At 53.4% G+C, this 18,693-nt stretch overlaps 1 protein-coding gene across 2 annotated transcripts in view; it reads left to right on the top strand.

The window, feature by feature from the left end:
• Positions 1–15,504, top strand: part of RAB20 (RAB20, member RAS oncogene family) — an 87,322-nt gene extending 71,818 nt beyond the window's left edge. For both annotated transcript variants that reach the window (XM_044779707.2, XM_014852147.3), the window contains one exon: positions 14,460–15,504. In XM_044779707.2, the coding sequence (XP_044635642.1) occupies positions 14,460–14,992 (533 nt within the window). In that variant the 3' untranslated portion in view covers positions 14,993–15,504. The remainder of the gene's footprint in view (positions 1–14,459) is intronic.
• The last annotated feature ends 3,189 nt before the right edge of the window (positions 15,505–18,693 follow it).

The following is an 18,693-nucleotide window of genomic DNA, read 5'->3' as shown; positions in this document are numbered from 1 at the left end:
ATCAGAGGAACTATAAATGCAAGCCACTAAGTTGGATTATTGGATTTTAATTATTAGCTTATCTTTAAAATGTTGCCTAATCAGCTCTCTAGTTAGTGTATCTAACTGGTGTTGAGGGTTTCGTTCTTCCTTTTGGCAGAACATTTTTTTTTTTCCTTTTCAACTTCTGCTCTTTAAGGTCCAGCTGACGGCTGCTGGCTCATTGTCTTTCCTTGCTCCGAGTTTTCAGGAGGTTTCTCCTGTACGATGGCATGTCCCCATCGTGGGGGCTCTTACCTGGGGGGCATGATGGGAAGGACCTGGTCTTAGGGTCTTCACTGGGAGATGGTGACTCCCCGCTGGGGTTGGTGAGGCCTAGCCTGTGTAGATGAAAAGTGCATGGTGGACTCCAGCCATCTGCCAGGCAGCGTCACTGCCGTCTGGGGACAGTGGACGGACGGTTCCTCCAGGGTCGTCCACATGGCGGCCGTGCTGGGAGAAGGAGCTGCCCCGTGGGAGCTGCTTCCACTGGGAGGTCTCGGTGTTTTTGCTTTTTGTACTTCTCTTGCCTTTTTGGGTTTGCTCGATTTCTGATAACAGAGGCATAACAGGGGTCATCCCATTGTTATTCCTTCTGGATTTTGAAATACTGGCCTTCTTTCTTTTGAACCAAGTCCCCTTCCACATGTCCATCTTAGAGCAGGACTTGAAGCTGACGGGGTAGCATCGCTTAGGAACGGGGCTCTGGACCCTGATGGCGGGGTCACGTCCCTCCTCTGTGGTCGAGGTCTGTGTGCCATGGCGCAGGTACATTCCTCAGGCCTGGGGGAGAGGATGAGACGGCAGCCCCCCAGGGTGTGGGGATTAAATGATGGGGCCCACAAAGGGCTTGGTGCCGGTCTGCGTGTAGTAAGTGCTGTGACAGTGTGGGCGACGGGAAAAGGTGCTGACACTCAGTGTAGTCACCACGAGAGCTAGAATAGCGTTCATCCGCTGCCGTTCTGCTGGACGAGGAGGAGCTCCTTATCGGGGACTCTCTCGGACACCCTGAAGCCTACCTGCCCTTCACGGGACACTGCATTTTCACACGGGTCTGTGACAGCTTCTCCTCTTAAGATGCAGACAATTCTACCGCTTCTTTGGCTGGATAATTCGTTCGTTTTTCTTTGATATGTTTTCCAGCAGTTACCACCTCTTCCCTCTTGTATTTCTCGGGAAAGACAGCAAAGGGCACTTGGATGGTTTGTTTCTTCTTGTGCAGATCAGATTAGAGGGTGAAGATGCTTCCTCATGGCAGCACCTGGTCGAGCCAGAAACAGGGGAGCAAACTGAGACCGTCCAACGTGGAGGCGTCCACGTGAATTCACTTGGTGATCTGGGGCTCGTTTTCAGGAAGTGAGCAGCTGTGCTGACTCTGGCTCGGCAGACGGTGCGTGATTCTTCATCTTTGGGATGGTTATTTGAGTTCACTGTTATCTGAACCGTCCTTATCAACTTCTCCTTCAGTGTGGTTCACCGAAGTTCATAATTTTCTGGGTTTTTCTCCCGCTGGCAGGGAGAGGAGGAAGTGGTGAGGGGAAGGAAGCAGAAGCTTCTCTTGGCAGTCTGACCCCTTCGCATGGACGTTGTTCTTGTTCCATTCGTGACCTTTGGTATCTGAACGAAGAAGCCATCCGTCTGCAGCCCAATTCAGATCTCAGCGGAGGCGGTAGTTTCCTGGGGCAGTTGTGACAATGTTCCACACACTGGGTTGCTTAAAACATCAGAAATTCATTCTCTCAGTTCTGGAGGCCAGAGTCCAAAATCAAGCTGTCGGCAGGGCCACGCTCTCTCTGAAGGCTCTGGGGGGATCTGATCCGTGCCCCCCTCCTGGGTTCTGGTGGGTGCTGGCGTTCCTCAGCTTGTAGATACATCATTCCAATGTCTGCCTCTGTCTTCGCATCATCATCCCTCTGCGTGTGTCTGTGTGTTTCTACTCTTTCTTTCAAGGACATCAATCACACTGCATTAGGGACCAGCCCCAGGACCTCATCTTAACCTGGTTACATCTGTAACAACCCTATTTCCAAATAAGGTCACGTTGACAGGTCCTGGGGGTGAAGTCTTCAACATATCCTTTTGGGGGACACAATTCACCCCCTGGTGGGGAGCAGGGACTACATTTGTTATTCCATTTCTTAACCTGAGGTGGTGTTCCCTGGCCTCTGGCTCACCTTCAAGGAGAGAAGTGAAAGGCCACGGTTGAGGACTCTGAGCAGCCAGAGCATCCTGGGTACTCGACCCTGTCTGGGGCCGAGAGGCAAGACGTGCTCAGATGCTCATCACGTGCTTATCGAGCTCGCTGCTCAGAAGGATGTTGCGTGGGCTGCAGTGCTTTGCGGCCACCCGTAAAAAACGAGTTGCACAGGGCGTTTTGTGGAAGGGCCCACAGCCCAAAGGGGCTCAGAGGCAGGGGGGAGGATGAGATTTGGAATCTGGAGAACTGGGCTCCAGCCCAACTATTTGTTGTCTAGTGATGTTGGCTGTAGCTTGGCATCTCTGAGCCTGGATTTCCAGATCATCAGAAAGGGGAAAGATGAAGACTTCCTGGGGTAGTTGCGAGGATTAATGAGGATACAGTATGTGGAGGTGTTTTATAAGTGAGCCCCGTGTCAGTGTCAGTTATTAGTTTCTGTGACTCAGCAGGTGCTCTATCATGCATGTGACAAGTGGTCCCTGAGTGTCCGTGTGTCCAAGAACTGTGCTCGATGCTGAAATGAACAGGTGCAGGTGATGTCTGCCCTCAAGGACTTGAGAGTCAACATCTGTGCTGTCCAGAACGGTGGCCAGCGGCCACATGGGGCTTTGAACACTTGAGATGTGGCTAGTCCCAACTGAGAGGGGCCCTAAGGGTGAAATACACACCTGACTTCCAACTGTTAGTACAAAAAAAGGGAAACTATCTCAGGGTTTTTATACTGGCTGTATAGTGAAATGATAATATTCTGGCTCTGTTGCGTTAAAGAAAATATAATTTTGAAACTAATACCTGGGGCTGGCCCAGTGGCGCAGGGGTTAAGTGCGCATGTTCTGCTTCCGTAGCCCGGGGTTTGCCAGTTTGGATCCTGGGTGCGGACATGGCACCGCTTATCAAGCCATGCTGTGGCAGGCATCCCACATATAAAGTAGAGGAAGATGGGCACGGATGTTAGCTCAGGGTCAGTCTTCCTCAGCAAAAAAGAGGAGGATTATTGGCAGTAGGCCCATGGGAAAGGGGGAAGTGGCCTTCAAAGGGCTTTTCAGCAACTGCAAGTATCGCTGGGACCCGAACTGGAGACATCTTCATTAAGGCCCCCTGCCTGCCCTCTCTGCAGCCTGCCCAGTTCTCGCCAGGTGCAGACTCAGTCGTGAAACCCGCTGTGGACCTCCTGGGACTTCTGGCAGGCTTCAGAATAAAGCGCAAACTCCACCAAACAGCCCACGGAGACGGGGAACAGAACAGTGGACTACGTTTAGATTTTTCTGGGTTTGAAGTTATCTCCTCCTTCTTTCTCTGTCTTTTATTCTTGTTCTTTTGTCCCATAAAAGAGAGAATTGCTAAAGTCTCCTACCATCTGGAGCGGGCTGAGTGGTGGCCCCAAAGACACAGGCAGGCCCTCATCCCAGGCACCTGTGAGTGGCATCTCATTTGGTAAAAGGGCCTGTGTGGATGAAACTTAGTTAAGGTCTTGAGTGGAGGAGACCATTCTGGATTATCCCGCTGGGCCCCAAACCCAATGACAAGTGTCCTTAGCAGAGACACAAGGGAGAAACACGTGACAGTGGAGACAGAGATGGGGTGACGCGGCCACAAGCCCAGGGACCCCTGGGGCCACCGGAAGCTGGAAGCAGCAAGCAGGGTCCTCCCCCGAGTCTTCGCAGGGGGCACAGCCCGCCAGAGTTCAGACGTGTGGCCTCCTGAGCTGTGCGAGGCTGACTTGCTGTTTTAAGCTTCCCGTCTGTAATTTGTCACGGTGGCCCCAGGGATCTCACTCTCCAAAGCTTCCACAAGAACACCCCACCTCGGCCCGTCAGCAGCCATCACCTGAGACAGGGACTCTTGGTTGTGGCTGAAGAGGAGAACAGCCTGGGGACCCAGGCCCCGGTCAGGCCAGGGAATTCTCACTCCTGGGGACAGGGTCTGGACTGTCCCTGTAATGCCCTAGGCACCGGGTGGGGATGATTCCCGGCCACACACGTGATTCCCAACCCACCTCCGGCCCGTGGCCTGCGGGCAGTGCCTGTTGGACATCCTGCCAACACCCTCCTCTCAAAGAATGATTAAAACCCAAATCATCAAGGCCAGCACCTGTCCAGCCCCGGTGTCTGCACTCAGGAACCTGAGCCCCCACCCGGCTTTGACTGCCCTGCCTCCCCACCGCTGATGCGCCCTGGCGAATGCACTGAGAAATCCTCAGTCACCCATCGACGTGCCCACGTCACTCTCCCCACCTTCACACCTGCACACAGGCCTTCAATCATTCATTCACTCACAAACGGGAGGTGACACACGCCTTGAGGCTGGACAAACTTGTTCTCCTGGCTCTATCACTTATCAGTTCCCTAAACCATTAAAAAGGTTTTATATCTAACCCCTCAAAGCTTTTTGAAAAGCAAACAGTAAATATTCCTCCAATGGCTTCTCTTATTTTTATCACTGACTGACCAGCACTATCCAGCAGAAATATATCGTGAGCTGCATATGTAATCTTAAATTTTCTGGTAGCCACATTAAAAAAGCTAAAAATGGATATTAGTTTTTTGGGTTTTTTTTTATTTTTACTATTTTTATTTATTTTATTTATTTATTTATTTTTTGAGGGAGATTAGCCCTGACCTAACATCTGCTGCCAATCCTCCTCTTTTTTGCTGAGGAAGACTGACCCTGAGCTAACATCCGTGCCCATCTTCCTCTACTTTATATGTGGGATGCCTGCCACAGCATGGCTTGATAAGCGGTGCCATGTCTGCACCCGGAATCCAAACTGGCAAACCCCGGGCTACGGAAGCAGAACATGTGCACTTAACCCCTGCGCCACTGGGCCAGCCCCAGGTATTAGTTTCAAAATTATATTTTATTTAACGCAACAGAGCCAGAATATTATCATTTCACTATACAGTCAGTATAAAAACCCTGAGATAGTTTCCCTTTTTTTGTACTAACAGTTGGAACATTTCCCAGAGAAGCAAGTGAGTGGCTGCAAGTGTGTCAGTCTAGAGACACAGAACCAGTAGGATATACACACGTGCATATATGTGTATATGCAGAGAGAGGGAGGGGGCGGGAGTGATTTTAAGGGACTGGCTCACAAGACTGAGGGGCTGGCAAGTCTGAGATCCGGAGGGCAGGCTGTCAGGCTGGAGCCCCAGGGAAGAGTCCATGTTGCAGTCTTGAGTCCAAAATCCATAGGGCCACAGGCTAGAAACTCAGACAGGATTTTTTTAAAACTCAGGTGCAGTCTGGGGACAGAATTCCTCTTTCTCCAGGAAACCTTAGTCTTGGCTTGTAGGACCTTCAACTGATTGCATGAGGCCCACACACATTATGAAGGTTAGTCTGCTTTATGTAAAGTCAGTTGATTGCAGACTTTAACCACATCTAAAAAAATGCCTTTGTGGCAACACCTAGACTAGCGTTGGGCCACACAGCTGGGCACCTTGGCCTGGTCAGGTTGACCCTCACACACAGGTGTCTCGGGGCTGGCAGACTCATGCACCTGTTTCCTGGTGCCCCTGTGTGAACAGGGGATGCGCAGGCGAAGGGCCCTGCCTGGTGTCTCTCCAGTTTGCGCACGTGGAGGCAGCTGTGCCCAGCGCTGGCCCCAGACAGCCAGCTCCTTTCGTCACCTGGGAGGACACATCGTTCCTCTTTCTTATTGCACTAAAAGAGCTTTACCATCCACTCTGCAAACATCCCTGGGGTGTAGTTGTTTCCGTGGGCCCTTCTCTAACCAGGTTCACTATCAGTTTAGAAACATACATGCAGATGGAATGTCCTGTCTTGCCTGTGACTGTCAATGTCAGTCAAAACTCATCAACCTGTACAAAATAGAACTAATCTTTCAGTAGTATTTATAATGCTGTGGGTGGAACTTCAAAGGGTTGGGAAAAGGATTTTATTTTATTTAAAAAAAATCTCTCCAGCTATTTGCTGGTGGTCCCATTTCTGTGCGTGCCCCGAAGTTTCCATTCATTCCCATCCCTGGTTCTGTGAATCTGGGTTTTTTATCTTTCTTCCTGTCGTCACTTCGATATTTCTGTGAGCTTCATCCGGTGCGCGTTCCCGCCCGCTTTGCAAGGCTTTTCAAAAGCTCTTCTTTCTTTCAGGGTTTGCATTTTCTGGTAGGCCTTACTTTTCAACTGAATTGAAATAGGAGCGTTCTGATTCTGGCATTTTAACAACTGTGTTTTTATCTCCCACTTTCGCTGAGCAAGTTGGGGATCCTCGCCTCCCGCTGCATACGACTTTCACCAGGCGGGCTTTGAAAACGGTGCAGATGCCCACGCTCCCGTCAGATCCTGATCCACGTGCTCCGGGGCGGGGGGGTTTGAGCATCAGTATTTTGTAAAAGTCCCCACCCATGTTTAAAATCTGCAGCCAGGGGGCCAGCCCTGTGGCTGCGTGGTTAAGTTCACGCGCTCCACTTTGGCAGCCCAGGGTTTCGCCGGTTCAGATCCTGGGCTCGGACATGGCACTGCTCATCAGGCCACGGTGAGGCGTCGTCTCACATGCCACAACTAGAAGGACCCACAATTAAAAATACACAACTATGTACTGGGGGGGGGGGGGCTTTGGGGGAGAAAAAGGAAAAATAAAATCTAAAAAAAAAAATCTGTAGCCAGCGTTGTAATGTGATTTCTGATGGTTATACCATCCACTGTTATTTTAGACTGTGCAAGCAAAAAGAGAGGTAGAAAGGTGACACTCCGGGTGAAAGGCTGGTTGTATTTGGCCTGAGGATGGCTGGAGAATAAAAGAGAGAGTAATCGGACCCTCTAGCCTCAGGTGTCCCACAGCCGATGGGGTGATCGTGGGCCGCTGACTTCTGTTCTTCTGTGCCTGCTGCTGCCCGGTTTCCAGCTCTTCAGACACGGGGTGCAGCAGCTACCTGATAAAGCGCCCCGGAATTTGGGGAGAGGGTCATCCTCCGAAAGGAAACCTCATAAAAATGAGAAAGATGTAGGAGATGGGTCAGCTGCAAGGTGATAACAGGCCCTAGGCGACAGTGCTTAGAGGTGCTGGTGAAGACCCAGGACGTGGCAATCTTGGGGGGCCAGGTTCCTCCTGAGGTTTGGGAGGGCCGGATTCGTGGTTTAAAGTGTGTCTAACAAACTCTTGCAGGCTGCACACCTGCCGGGTGTGGCTCTAGGCAGTTACCTGTACAAATTAATTCCGTTCTCACAGCTGCCCTTTGGGGGTCACTCTCCACATTTTGGCGACAGGAAACTGAGGCACAGAGGGTTAAGTGACCTGCCAAAGTCACACGGTGGGGATTTGAGCACAGATAGTTGGACTCTTGATGAGCGGTCAGACCACAGACTACCTGGGACCTGGGGCCAGCGTCTTGGCTTTGGGCTCCACCCTTCCTGCTGGGGGCCACTTCCTGTGCTTTCTGTGCCTCAGTTTCTCCCTCTGTCAGATGTGGGAAGGGGAAGGCCCACTTAGTGTGGTTGCCGGGACGACGGCGTGAGCTTCCTGAGCCCTGAGGACTTGTTAACCGGTCTCCTGCTGACCCAGCTTTCTCCTGGTCAGCAGTGCCGTCTTTCCTGCACCTGATCCTGGGAAGGAAATATGGAGATTAATATCTCATTCCCGGTTGTGAATGACTCCGTGGGCATTCTGGTTTCCCACTGCACACGCAGCACGGAAGAGCTCTCTGGGTGAGCAGCCCCAACGCGTTACGTCTGTGATTCTGAAAGGCTGGCCGCGGGCTCTGGCCAACCTGTTAGCACAGCACCTGCCTCCCCAGGGACCCGCCCGGGGGCCAGCTGGCCTCCCTCTCCAGATGCTCCGGGCTCACCAGGCCACGTCCAGCCAGTTTTTCTGTTTCAGTGGTTTGTCCAAGGACGTCCCCGATCAGACACGGGCGGCACTGTCAGATCCCGTTTCTCCTCCACCACCAGGATAATAGACATCCGCATCTGAATTGTGTTGGCGACACAAACCTTAACAGATCACTTTGTTTGGGTTTGTTGATTTTATTTTCCTGTGGTAAGAACACTTCACATGAGCTCTACCCTCTTGGATTTTTAAGTGCGCAATGCAGTGTTGTTGGCTTTAGCTGCAAGGCTATACAGCTGGTCCCTAGAATTTATTCATCTCCCTTAACTGAAACTTTATGTCCGTCGATTAGTAACTCCCTGCTTCCTCCTTCCCCCAGGCCCTGGCAGCCACCATTCCACCCTTTGATTCTGTGAATTTGACTGTTAGGTACCTCCTGTCAGTGGGATCGCGCAGTATTTGTCCAGTGACTGGCTCATGAGCCCTCCCATGCTCATCACAGCGTTTTTCACAGCCATGGTATGGAAATGACCTAAATGTCCTTTGACAGATGATTGGGTAAAGACAACAGTGCATATGATGGCATATCATTCAGCCCTAAAAAAGGAGATTCTGCAATATATGACAACATGGATGAGCCTAAGGGAAACAGGTCACTTGTTGATTTGCTTCACAGGGAAGCCAGAATTCCTGGACCCATCCCACTCAGACCCCCGGATGCTCTGACAATCACACATCCTTCTGTCTGGGCAGCCCCGTAGACAGCGAGCTGCAAGGGAGCCCAAGCCCCTTCCTGGAGGCGAAGGAGACTGAGCCCCTGTCCTCCGGGCCAGCTCCTGCCTCTGGATCCATGGCAGGCTGTCCAGCAGGGGCCACGCCAAGCCTGGCAGCCTGGCCCCTAGACCGGGACCAGGGCTTGGCAGCTCGTTGACCCTCAGCTGCGTTGATTGAACTTGAAACAACTGGTGACTTTCCTCTTCGTCCTCTCAGGGCTGGGGCAGGGCAGCCTGGAGCCAGGCAGCCCCAGACTTGGACCACGAGGCTGTTTTGTTCCCCGTGAAGCCCGAGGAAAGGACTATAGGAATTCCTGGAGCTTTGTCTCGGGAACTGTGCTTGGGGACCCGGGATGGGGAGAGAAGGCGAGAGAGGTAGAAACACCAGATCTGGTCACCAGGGGAAGGGAATTTTTGGGATCCCCGTTCAAGTGCATCCTCGTAGACCAGAGGTCAGCCTTCTGAAGGGCTGAGGAGCTGACGTTTATTTCGAGCAGCAGGAGCCTGGCTTTTAGCTGAGCGCAGATTCACAAACTACAGGAGAGCTTGCTCGAGAGTCTTGAATTCAAATAGGCTGTGAATTTGGCAGTGCCAACCGCCAAAGGTCAACTCTTACTGACTTACCACTTTATCTTCATTGTGTTCTTGATGCTGGAAATGCCAGGGCTGCCACTTAAATTCAGTTGGGATAAGATTCAGAACTTCTGTTCCCTGTTGGATGGGCACTACAGCCTAAAAGCTATAGATCCCATCTAAAAGGGCATTGAAGAATTTAAAGTGTGAAAACGGCGCAGTTGTAAACTCTAGCTGGGGCGGCTTCATTCGGCTGGTCTGCGTTGCTTACTGGGCAGATAGCAATTACAGGGTTCGAACAGCTTCTCTTATTTACTCTCTATCAGGCTAGCATTTGGGATTCCTCACTCAGTTCCTATTTCCTTTAGTTATTATGATTTTTCTTTATGTATTATTATTATTTACTTTTTCAAAAGCAAATCAGACATTTTTATTTGGAAAGGAAAACTATTTTAACCGTTAGCACAGTCTCCTTTTTGTCCTCAGGGAATTGCGTGGACTCAGTGAGCTACGTCACTTTATTTTCCCTCATTTGCCTCTCCCTTCCTCTTATGAAATCTGGTGTGTGGGCGCTGACGACATTTTTAGCCGTTGGAAAATCTCATGATGCCCGGATCACTATATATGAAATTAGCATCCGAAAAAGAAGTCCTCGCTCAGTACTAGTGATGGGGAACATTTCTTTCTTTCTTTTCTTTTTGACTCACACCTGCTATTGCCAGTTTTTAAAGTGACTTCTTGATCATCATGTCCCATAGGGAGTCCATGAAGAGACAGGAGACGACTGTTGAGCTCCTACCTGTTGGTGTACAGTGTAGTTTGACATGAAACTATGATTAAATTGTTAGTCTTAGGACCGACCTGCTCTCGGTGTGCTGAAGGAAGGAATGTGGTTCTGTGGGTGCTGAATTCCAGACCGCATGCCGCGTGTCCACAGGCTGGCTCTTCCCAGGAGAGGGCAATGAGCCAGTGATGGTACTTGCTTTCTGGCACATCACTCGACCTTCAGGATGGCTGCAGGCAGGATGTATACCTCCAATCCTGCCAAATCTGGCTGGGCATCACCCTCCCCAGCTCCCCTCCCCGTCTGATCTTTTGGGGGAAACAGCTGGGGCTTTGTTGGAGAAAAGTGGGGCGTTGGGGGAAGAAGTCCCGGCTTTGGGTCTGGCTCTGGGAGAGAGAGAAGTCAGTGAGCGGTCAACGTAGGTCCATGCCGGGCCCTTCTCCCGGATGTCTTCCTCAGCAGGCTGCTCTCTCTAGGCTGGGCGTGGGGGCCACCAGCCTGCCCCGAATGAGGCAGTGCCAACGATCCTGTGTCAGAAAGTGGCCGTTCCAGAAGGATTGGGGGTTGAGTGGAATTTGCGTTTCTTGGTCATTTGGCTGAAGATGGTGCTTTATTGGCAAAGAACACTGTTTTATATAAATATATGTGCAGGTGTCACGCCTTCAATCTGTGCTCCTCAGACCCTCAGACCAAGGGTTCTTCATTTCTTTTGTGTCGAGGATCCCTTTGTGCCCAATGGTAGGAACCCAGGGCCCTTCCTCCGAGTTCTGTACTGAAACCCATGCAATAAAATGCAGAGGTTTGCCGGGAGCCTGGCCTCCTGTACAGTGGCAGGCCTAACAGCTGTTCCAGCTGTGAATGCTGATGAGCGCAAGTACCTCGAGAGGCCGTGACAAGTGTAATGTGAACTGAAAGCCTCTGTTATTTGTATCCATGAGGAAGCCACAGGTACTGCTCCTAATTATCATTTCCATGGTTTGTTGCCAATATGCATAATCAGGGGAAATGCTAGACTTCAGCTCGAGGACAGTGAGGATAAATGTTATGTTCTTTCCCGTCAAGGTCACGGACCTGATGGGTTCTGTTCCTGCCTCTGTTTCTACTGTGTCAGCCGCGGGGCTTGGTGTCCAAACTAAACACTGCCGGCAGCCACCGAATTTCATCTGAGACTGTTTGTTACTGGCAGGTCGGGCTCTTGTTGTCCCCCAGGATGGAAATCAAGAGAGACCACAAATGGGAGTAGAAAGTAAAAGTTTTTTAGCTTGTGCACAAGGGAGGTACAAGGGAGCCGGTGTGGAAAGGAAAGGGGCAGGTGACCGGCTTGTCAGGGAGCAGGACTGGGGGGCTTTCATTAGGCAGAGGCTGGGGAGACAGGCCTTGTCATGGCCTGTGGAGGTGGGGTTTTTCTTGGGCCTGCGCTGTCATGTAGCATGTCACCACGTATGTTGCATGTATCATTAGCACGCTAGCTCTCCACCCCTGGGTGTGATTTTTACTGTGCTAGTGGAGGTAGGGTCACCTTCAGTGGACTCCTGGGTGCCAGGGTGCATGCGGGAGCCTGGAAAAGTCCTGAGGCTGCGGGATGTGGATCTTGGTGGTCTCTATCTGATGCTCCTAGCTTGCTGATTGGTTAGGGGCCTTATCTTGTTAGGCCAGGGGCCCTCCTTAGGCTGGTTCCTGTCTCCAGGTCGAAGGTAAACAGGTAAAAGCAGAGACAGCCTGGCTGGAGCTGCTGGTGGGGGTAAGTTAGGGGTCTGAGTGGGCTGGGCAGGGTCGAGGGCAGGATATTACGGATGAACTGTCGTGTCACCTGCAGGAGCGTGTTGCTAACCTGGTGGTCGTGTTGGGTGAGCATGGAGAGACTGAAGAACTTTTAACTTACCTTCTCGTCACTGGTGTGGGGATCTGTGCCTTTGTGTCTAGGACAGAGGAGTGATGGCACACCCTCCGCCAGTCCTCCCTCAAGCTTCCCTGGTCCTTCAGGGAGAAAATGTGGCCCCAGGGGCACTGTGAGCTGGGAGTGCTGGGGAGGGGCCAAGTGATTACCCTGGACGCTGCTCTGAGCCCTGCCAGCATGGGAGGGGTGTTCCTGGTGTCCCTGTGTTGTCATAGGTGTTGCACAGCCAGATGGGTGGGTGCCACACCCTACAAAGAAATGCAGACTCCCGACCTGGCTCTTCAGGATTCCAGTTAGGGAGAGAAACCGGCAAGGATGTTCTAAAAATAGAGTTAACTCTGCAAGGCAGGGGGGCGACGGGCAGATCCCAGGGAGCTTGGGTGCAGGCCGTTCTGGCTCTGCATAATCGCCGCCCAGAGGGTGGAACCGGATGGCAGTGGCAGGAGGGCGTGACTAACCCTGGGCCTGGCACAGCTTCGGGAGGGGGCCCCATTCTGAATTATGAATTGCCCTTTATGGGGTCAATGAACCACGTCTCCCCAGTGAATGAGGAGATAAGAAACCCAGGGACACAAACACAGGTCAAAAGTGGCCCCTGGAGACCCACCTCAATGCAAGGGGCCCCCGGCCGTGCCCTCAGCTGTGAGCTGTGCTGTTCAGACATTAGCTGTTCTAATGGTTTAACGTGGGGGAGTAGAAATACTCAAGCAGGAGGAACTCCCAGTTCGGGGGTTTGACACATCCAGGCTTCTCCTGCCTCCCTCCCTTCCTCCTGTGTCTCTCCCCCTCCTTCCCCTGTTCCGCCCTCTGTCCTCTCACCTCTCCCCTCCTCCCGCTCTCCCTCCCCCTCCATCTTCCGCTCAGTCTGCCGTTCAGGGTAAAGGTGGGGAGTTGAGACGCCCGGTGCAGGGTATAAATTAACCACTTTGCAAATCAGACCAAATTGTTACAGAACAAGCCAAGAAACCTTACATAAGAGAAAAACTGTTTTTTTTAAACAAACGGAGGGGATGACTTCTGACTTCACTTGCTCAACACATTTATTGGCATCGAGTACCAGGGGCAGGTCAAACCACGCTGCCCAGCCTTCCCGGCTGGTAGAGAGACAAATATTTATTAACCTCGTAACCAAGATGTGGCTTTGCGATTGTGTGAAGTATGGGAGCTGATCTTAGGGGGAGCGCCAGGGCGGGAGGGGTGGGAGACGGAATCTGGAAGGGGTCAGGGACCCTCTGGGAAGTGACAGCAGAAGGCCTGGGGCGATGCCCTGCCTGTCCCCAAAGGCTGCATGAGAAGGAGCTGAGCCCAAGGGCGACTTATGCACAGAGCCACCTGAGTTCTCGCTGTGACTGGCTGAAACTTTGAAGACACCCATTTCCTCTAGAAACAAAGAAAACCTCCCTCTTGTGTGTGTGTGTCTGTTTCCTTGGCACCCTGCTCTGGAAAGCTGCCCTCCGGCTCTGAGGGTGGGAGCAGCCTTGGGCTGGGGTTCTGGGGACCGTCTCCAGGTGTCTGGGTCCTTCTGGAACTTTCTTCTGTGGGTTTGCTCTCCCTCCCCTGGGGCTGCCACCTGAGGCCTTTGGGGGTCCTTTGCATCCCTAATCCGGCCGTGAGCAGGTAAGGAAGGGAAGCAGAGAGGGGAGGAGGGTGAGCCTGAGGCATGAGGTGTCCTGTCTGAGCTCGCCCAGCCAGCTGGCCACGACAGGACAGGGACCAGGACGGGGGCCAGCCCTCTGGCGCTGGGCTTTCCAAATCTCTGCGGTATTGTCTGCCGCTGGGTGAAAGTGGAGGTGCCTTGTTTTCCGTGGTTTGTTCCAAAAGAGATTCCTTAGTGTGCGCCCTTGTGTGTTCTCCGTCCGTCTTTCCTCGCTTCTCAGCTCCTCCCAGCAGTCTGGCCCCACCCCCGCCGGGGCCCTCGGTGCCTCTGGGGGGCCCGAGGCAAGAGGACCAACCTGGATGGGCGCCCAGTCCTGGGGCAGCCTTGAGGTGGCACAGAACCTCGGGCACTGGAAACCATACGCCCGTGTGAAGGGCGGGTTTGCTCAGTGCTGCACCAGAACGACTGATGCTGAGATGTGGCACAGACCATGTCATCGAGAATTGAGACCCCTGGTGGCAGCATTTTATTTAAACATCTTTTAAAATGCACTAGTAGGAAGAGGCCATACCACCTTTCATGAGAAGGAAGGCGGGGCCCGGGGCCGGGGTGGGGTGGGGGGGAGGAGGGGGTGATGCGCCTGCAGACTCCCGGAGGAGGAGGAAGGCATTGCATTTAGATCCCATGGGGCCTGGACTTTCTGCACGCCAGTGTCTTGCTCCAGTCTAGCCACACCTACATTTGGGATCACGGTTGCAGCATCCGTCTCGTGTGGCGTGGTGGGTGGGTGCATCCCCAGGGGAGAGATAACCGGTGTCTTTCCCTCTCCCCACCAGGGCGCGAGCAGTTCCATGGCCTGGGCTCCATGTACTGCCGGGGGGCAGCCGCCGTCATCCTCACCTACGATGTGAACCACCTGCAGAGCCTGGTGGAGCTGGAGGAGCGGTTCCTGGGCCTGACGGACACGGCCAACGCCGACTGCCTCTTCGCCATTGTGGGGAACAAGGTGGACCTCAGGGAGGAGGGGGCTGCGGAGAGCCAGGAGGAGGACGGACACAGCCCCGGGATGGCCAGCGGCGGCTGCGCATCGCTGAAGGTGTCCAAGCAGGTGCGGCCGGAGGACGCCGTGGCGCTTTATAAAAAGATCCTGAAGTACAAGATGCTGGATGAGAAGGACGCGCCGGCCGCTGAGCAGATGTGCTTCGAGACCAGCGCCAAAACTGGGCACAATGTGGACCTGCTGTTTGAAACCTTGTTTGAGATGGTGGTGCCCATGATCCTGAGGCAGAGATCCCAGGGGCCAGCGCAGACTGTCGACATCACCAGTTACAAGCCACCCGGACGGACCAAGGCTGGGTGCTGTGCCTGACTCATGGGGCCCCCAACCCCAGTTTACATGATTGGCAGGTGTGTGGCCACCGAGCTGTAGTCAGAAGGGGCACAGAAAGTCAACGAGTTACTTTGTGACGGCGCCTGGAGGAGACCCGAGCGGAAAGAGCAGCTGGTTATGAGGAGAAGGTCAATGTGCACAGTTGCCTGCGTCTCCATCGCTGCCTGGGGAGGTGGGGAGCAAATGAATCATCTACAGAAAGCACTCTGCTGAGCCGAGACTGCTGGAGGCCTGTGCCCTCGCGGCTCCCTTCCTGACTGCCTGGCTCCAACCGGAGCCGTTGCCTGGCCGTGTGCACCTGTCGGCACCTGCACACCTTCCCGCTTCTTGTGCTCAGATGTCCCACTTCACTGTGATTTATCTTTGGTCCCTGTATCTTGAGGCATCATAATGATTCTCGATGTGAGTTTATATGAAATCAGGAATCACCTTTTTTATATTGGTTGCAGCAGCGTGAGCAACACATATTATTAAAGAGGATTTGAGAAGGACCTGGGTGTGGGACTCCACTGGTGTAGGCTTGATTTGGGGCCCCGTGGACTCCTGGCTGGGGAACCTTGGGAGATGGCTGTGCGTGTGAGGTACTTCTCCCTGTCTTTAAAAGCTACAGTGAGTCCTTCTAAATTCCAGAATATTCAGATTGGCCCATCTGCCTAGTTGTCTTAATGGCATGAGTTCCAATAATAGAAGCGAGACTAACAGCTCTGTTTTTAGGTCTGTTTGGGTCCCCTGGCAGTTGCTGAATCAGCAGCCCCCTTTCTGGTAGCTGGTGGGTGGGCTGCTTTGTTATTAGAAGATGCTGACACAGGGAGGCTGTGAGACAACAGTTCTTATTTTCTTAGAGGATTAACTGAGAGCAAGTGGGCCAGCCTTGGGCTCTTTGTGGGGAGGGGGCCTCAGCAGCTGGGGCTGCTCTGACAGCACACGGATGGGTGGCTTCAGCGGCCGACATCTATTTCTCACAGTTCTGGAGGCTGGAATCCAAGATCAGGGCTCTGGCCGATGCAGTTTCTGGTGAGGACACCCTTCCGTGCTTGCGGGCGGCCACTTTCCCACCGTGTCCGCATGTGGTGGAGACAGAGTGAGCTCTGGTCTCTCTTTCCTCATAAGGGGGCTAATCCCATTACAAGGAGCACCCCCCCCCACCCCATGACCTCCCAAAGACCCCACCTCCACATACCATCACACTGGGGGTTAGGGCTCCAACATATGGGTTTTGGGGGGAACACAAGCATTCAGTCCATAACAGAAAGCAAAAGGAGACAGAAGGCCAGTGAGAAAACAGTGTTTCATGAGGCGTTTTTTGGTGGGGTGGTCGGTTGTCTGGCTGGATGGCCCTGAGCTCTATTCTGGGCCCCTGCAGGCCCACCTCTGCCCGTGCGGGGCGCCTTCTCCGGGAGAGTGAACGCACCCGGCCTGCAGGATGAAGCTGGCACAGCCCCCTGTGTGACAGGGCACCTCAGTTAAGGTGTCCGGTTCCCAAGGCCCCTCTTGAGGGCTCACACTTCAATTTCACAACCGTAGCCCACTGAAAAGTGAAAACAGGTCACTTTGGTTAGTTCTCATCAATTTGGTTTAATTTGCCATTGGACAGGCAGGGGGTGTATTTATCTTCACTAAAGTGTGTCTTTGCTGGTGACACAGCTAGGAAATATGCCACCACCCAGAGGCCCTGGAGCTTGCCTTTGGAGGCTGTGGAGGGAAAAAGTGTCCTGTGAATTGTCTCTGTGGCTCCTGCTTGAAGGCAGGGCTGGCTGAGTGGATTCCCAAGGCCCTTTCCTCCCGAATATTCTTCAATTATCTTGCCCTTCTGCCCTGAGCACCCCCGGCTTGTGTCCCTGAATGGCCACAAGCTCTGGGAGGTTGCCCAGGGATGGCACATTCTCCATCAACACCATGAAACATTCCGCCCTTGCTCGTCGCCCTCAAAATAGACCTCTCTGGGATCTGTCCCAAGTGGACTTTGGACGCCAGCCTGGCTCTCGATAGGCAGCCTGGTCCTTGGGCCCCAGCCTGCTCACGGGTTTCTGGCCCTGATCTCATATGGGCCCCGTTCCCGATGAGGGAGCCAGCTCAGTTCTGGGGAAGCATCAGGTGGGTCAGGGCCGCTGGGGTCTCGGGGAGGTGAGCAGGGCCAGTCCTGCCTGTTCCCCATCCAGGGACTAGCCGGCCTGGGGAGGGCCACCGTCATCTCCAGGACGCACAGCGTGGGTGTCTCCGGGGGCACCTCCCCCCTCCTCCTTGGCCTCACTCAGTGGTTCACGCCTGTGAGGGGGCCTGGAGCGAGCTCCACCTGGTGAGAGGGAGGTGTGGGGATCCCCCCACAAAATCCTCATTGTCCAGATGCACGGATTCCTTTCCCAAGAACTCTGCAGGTAAAACTGACTTTTCTAAGTGTAGAATTAGGGGTAAGTGGTCCCCCCCACAGAGAAGCTGGACCCCGTTCCTGTACGATGGCCTCTGTGGAAATGGCTGCAGTTTCACGGCCAGTTTGTGCCATCGCATGACCCACACCTTCTGAGCCTGCATGCACCCTGGCTGCCCTTTGCTCTCGAGCTTGGGCCATGGGAGGGAGGCAGGGCTTCTGAGTCAGCCCCCAGTTCTGCAAGGCCGCCCAAGAGTCAGCCTGCAGATGGGGCGGGCGTCAGGGGCTGCCGGGGTGTAAGTCCTGTTGGGAGGATGTCTTCCCCGTGCCGTCCTTCGTGGCTCAGCACCTGGCTCTGATGTGTGGACCACACAGAGGCCTCAAAGCTAAGCCAAGTCGAGCAGGAGTCAGGACTGAGACGACGAACGTCATGACTGCCCCTTGATGGTGGGGATTGGAGTCTGGAATCAGCAGCTGCCTCCACAGGCCTCGTGGGGGGGCGCTGCACTGGGCATCCTTCAAGCTCCAGCCTCACGGCCTCTGGGGCCATCCTTTTGCCATGGTGGTTGCTATGGAAATCAGCCATGTACAGGTGTGGCCCACAGTACCTTGCATCATTTTCGCCTGGCTCTCTGCCACCCCCACCTGGGATGCCACAGGGCCCCGCTGAGCCACGGCACCCCTGGGAGTGTGTGGGAGCCAACACTCATGGGCAACCCTTGACCACTGGGGACAAGAGCTGGAGGCTGCAAACCTTTCCTGTGCTCTGGAGGGACAACCTGAGGCTCCTTGTGTGGCCTGCCTCCATGGGTCCCCGCAGGATAGAGACCTCAATTGCCCATGGCGGTAACCCCCTTAGCAAGGCGCCCTCCTTCCTGGGTCCGCTCTGCCCGGGCCCACTCCATCCCCTGGAATCCCATCCCCAAATAACCCTCCTGCATAGAGTCCTGGTCTCGTCAGCTTCTGGGGAAGAAAAGCCGAGCCAGCTGCTGATCTGTTTCAAATAACATTATCTGGTGGAATACTTGCTGCATTGTGTTACGTAGAAATTGTTCTTAGAAAAAGCTTAATAGGAGATTGAATGTTAAAGGGTAAAAATAAATTCTGTGAGTGGGTTCCCAAAGGTCAGCTGGGCTCCAGAGAAATTGAAGCCAGAAACGTGTCTTGGAGACTATTTCTTGGAAACGCTGTGATTTGACTTGGACGTCCTGTCGGAACGAATCGAAGGGCATTGGAAGGACGTTTGTGAGGGACCCACCCTCCTAATTCCCAGGAGAGACAGCTGGGAGGTTTTCTCGAAAACTTAAGGGTTATA

Source organism: Equus asinus, chromosome 11 (genome assembly GCF_041296235.1).
Source record: "Equus asinus isolate D_3611 breed Donkey chromosome 11, EquAss-T2T_v2, whole genome shotgun sequence".
NCBI lineage: Eukaryota > Metazoa > Chordata > Mammalia > Perissodactyla > Equidae > Equus > Equus asinus.
This window is presented reverse-complemented; position numbering and strand designations above follow the sequence as displayed.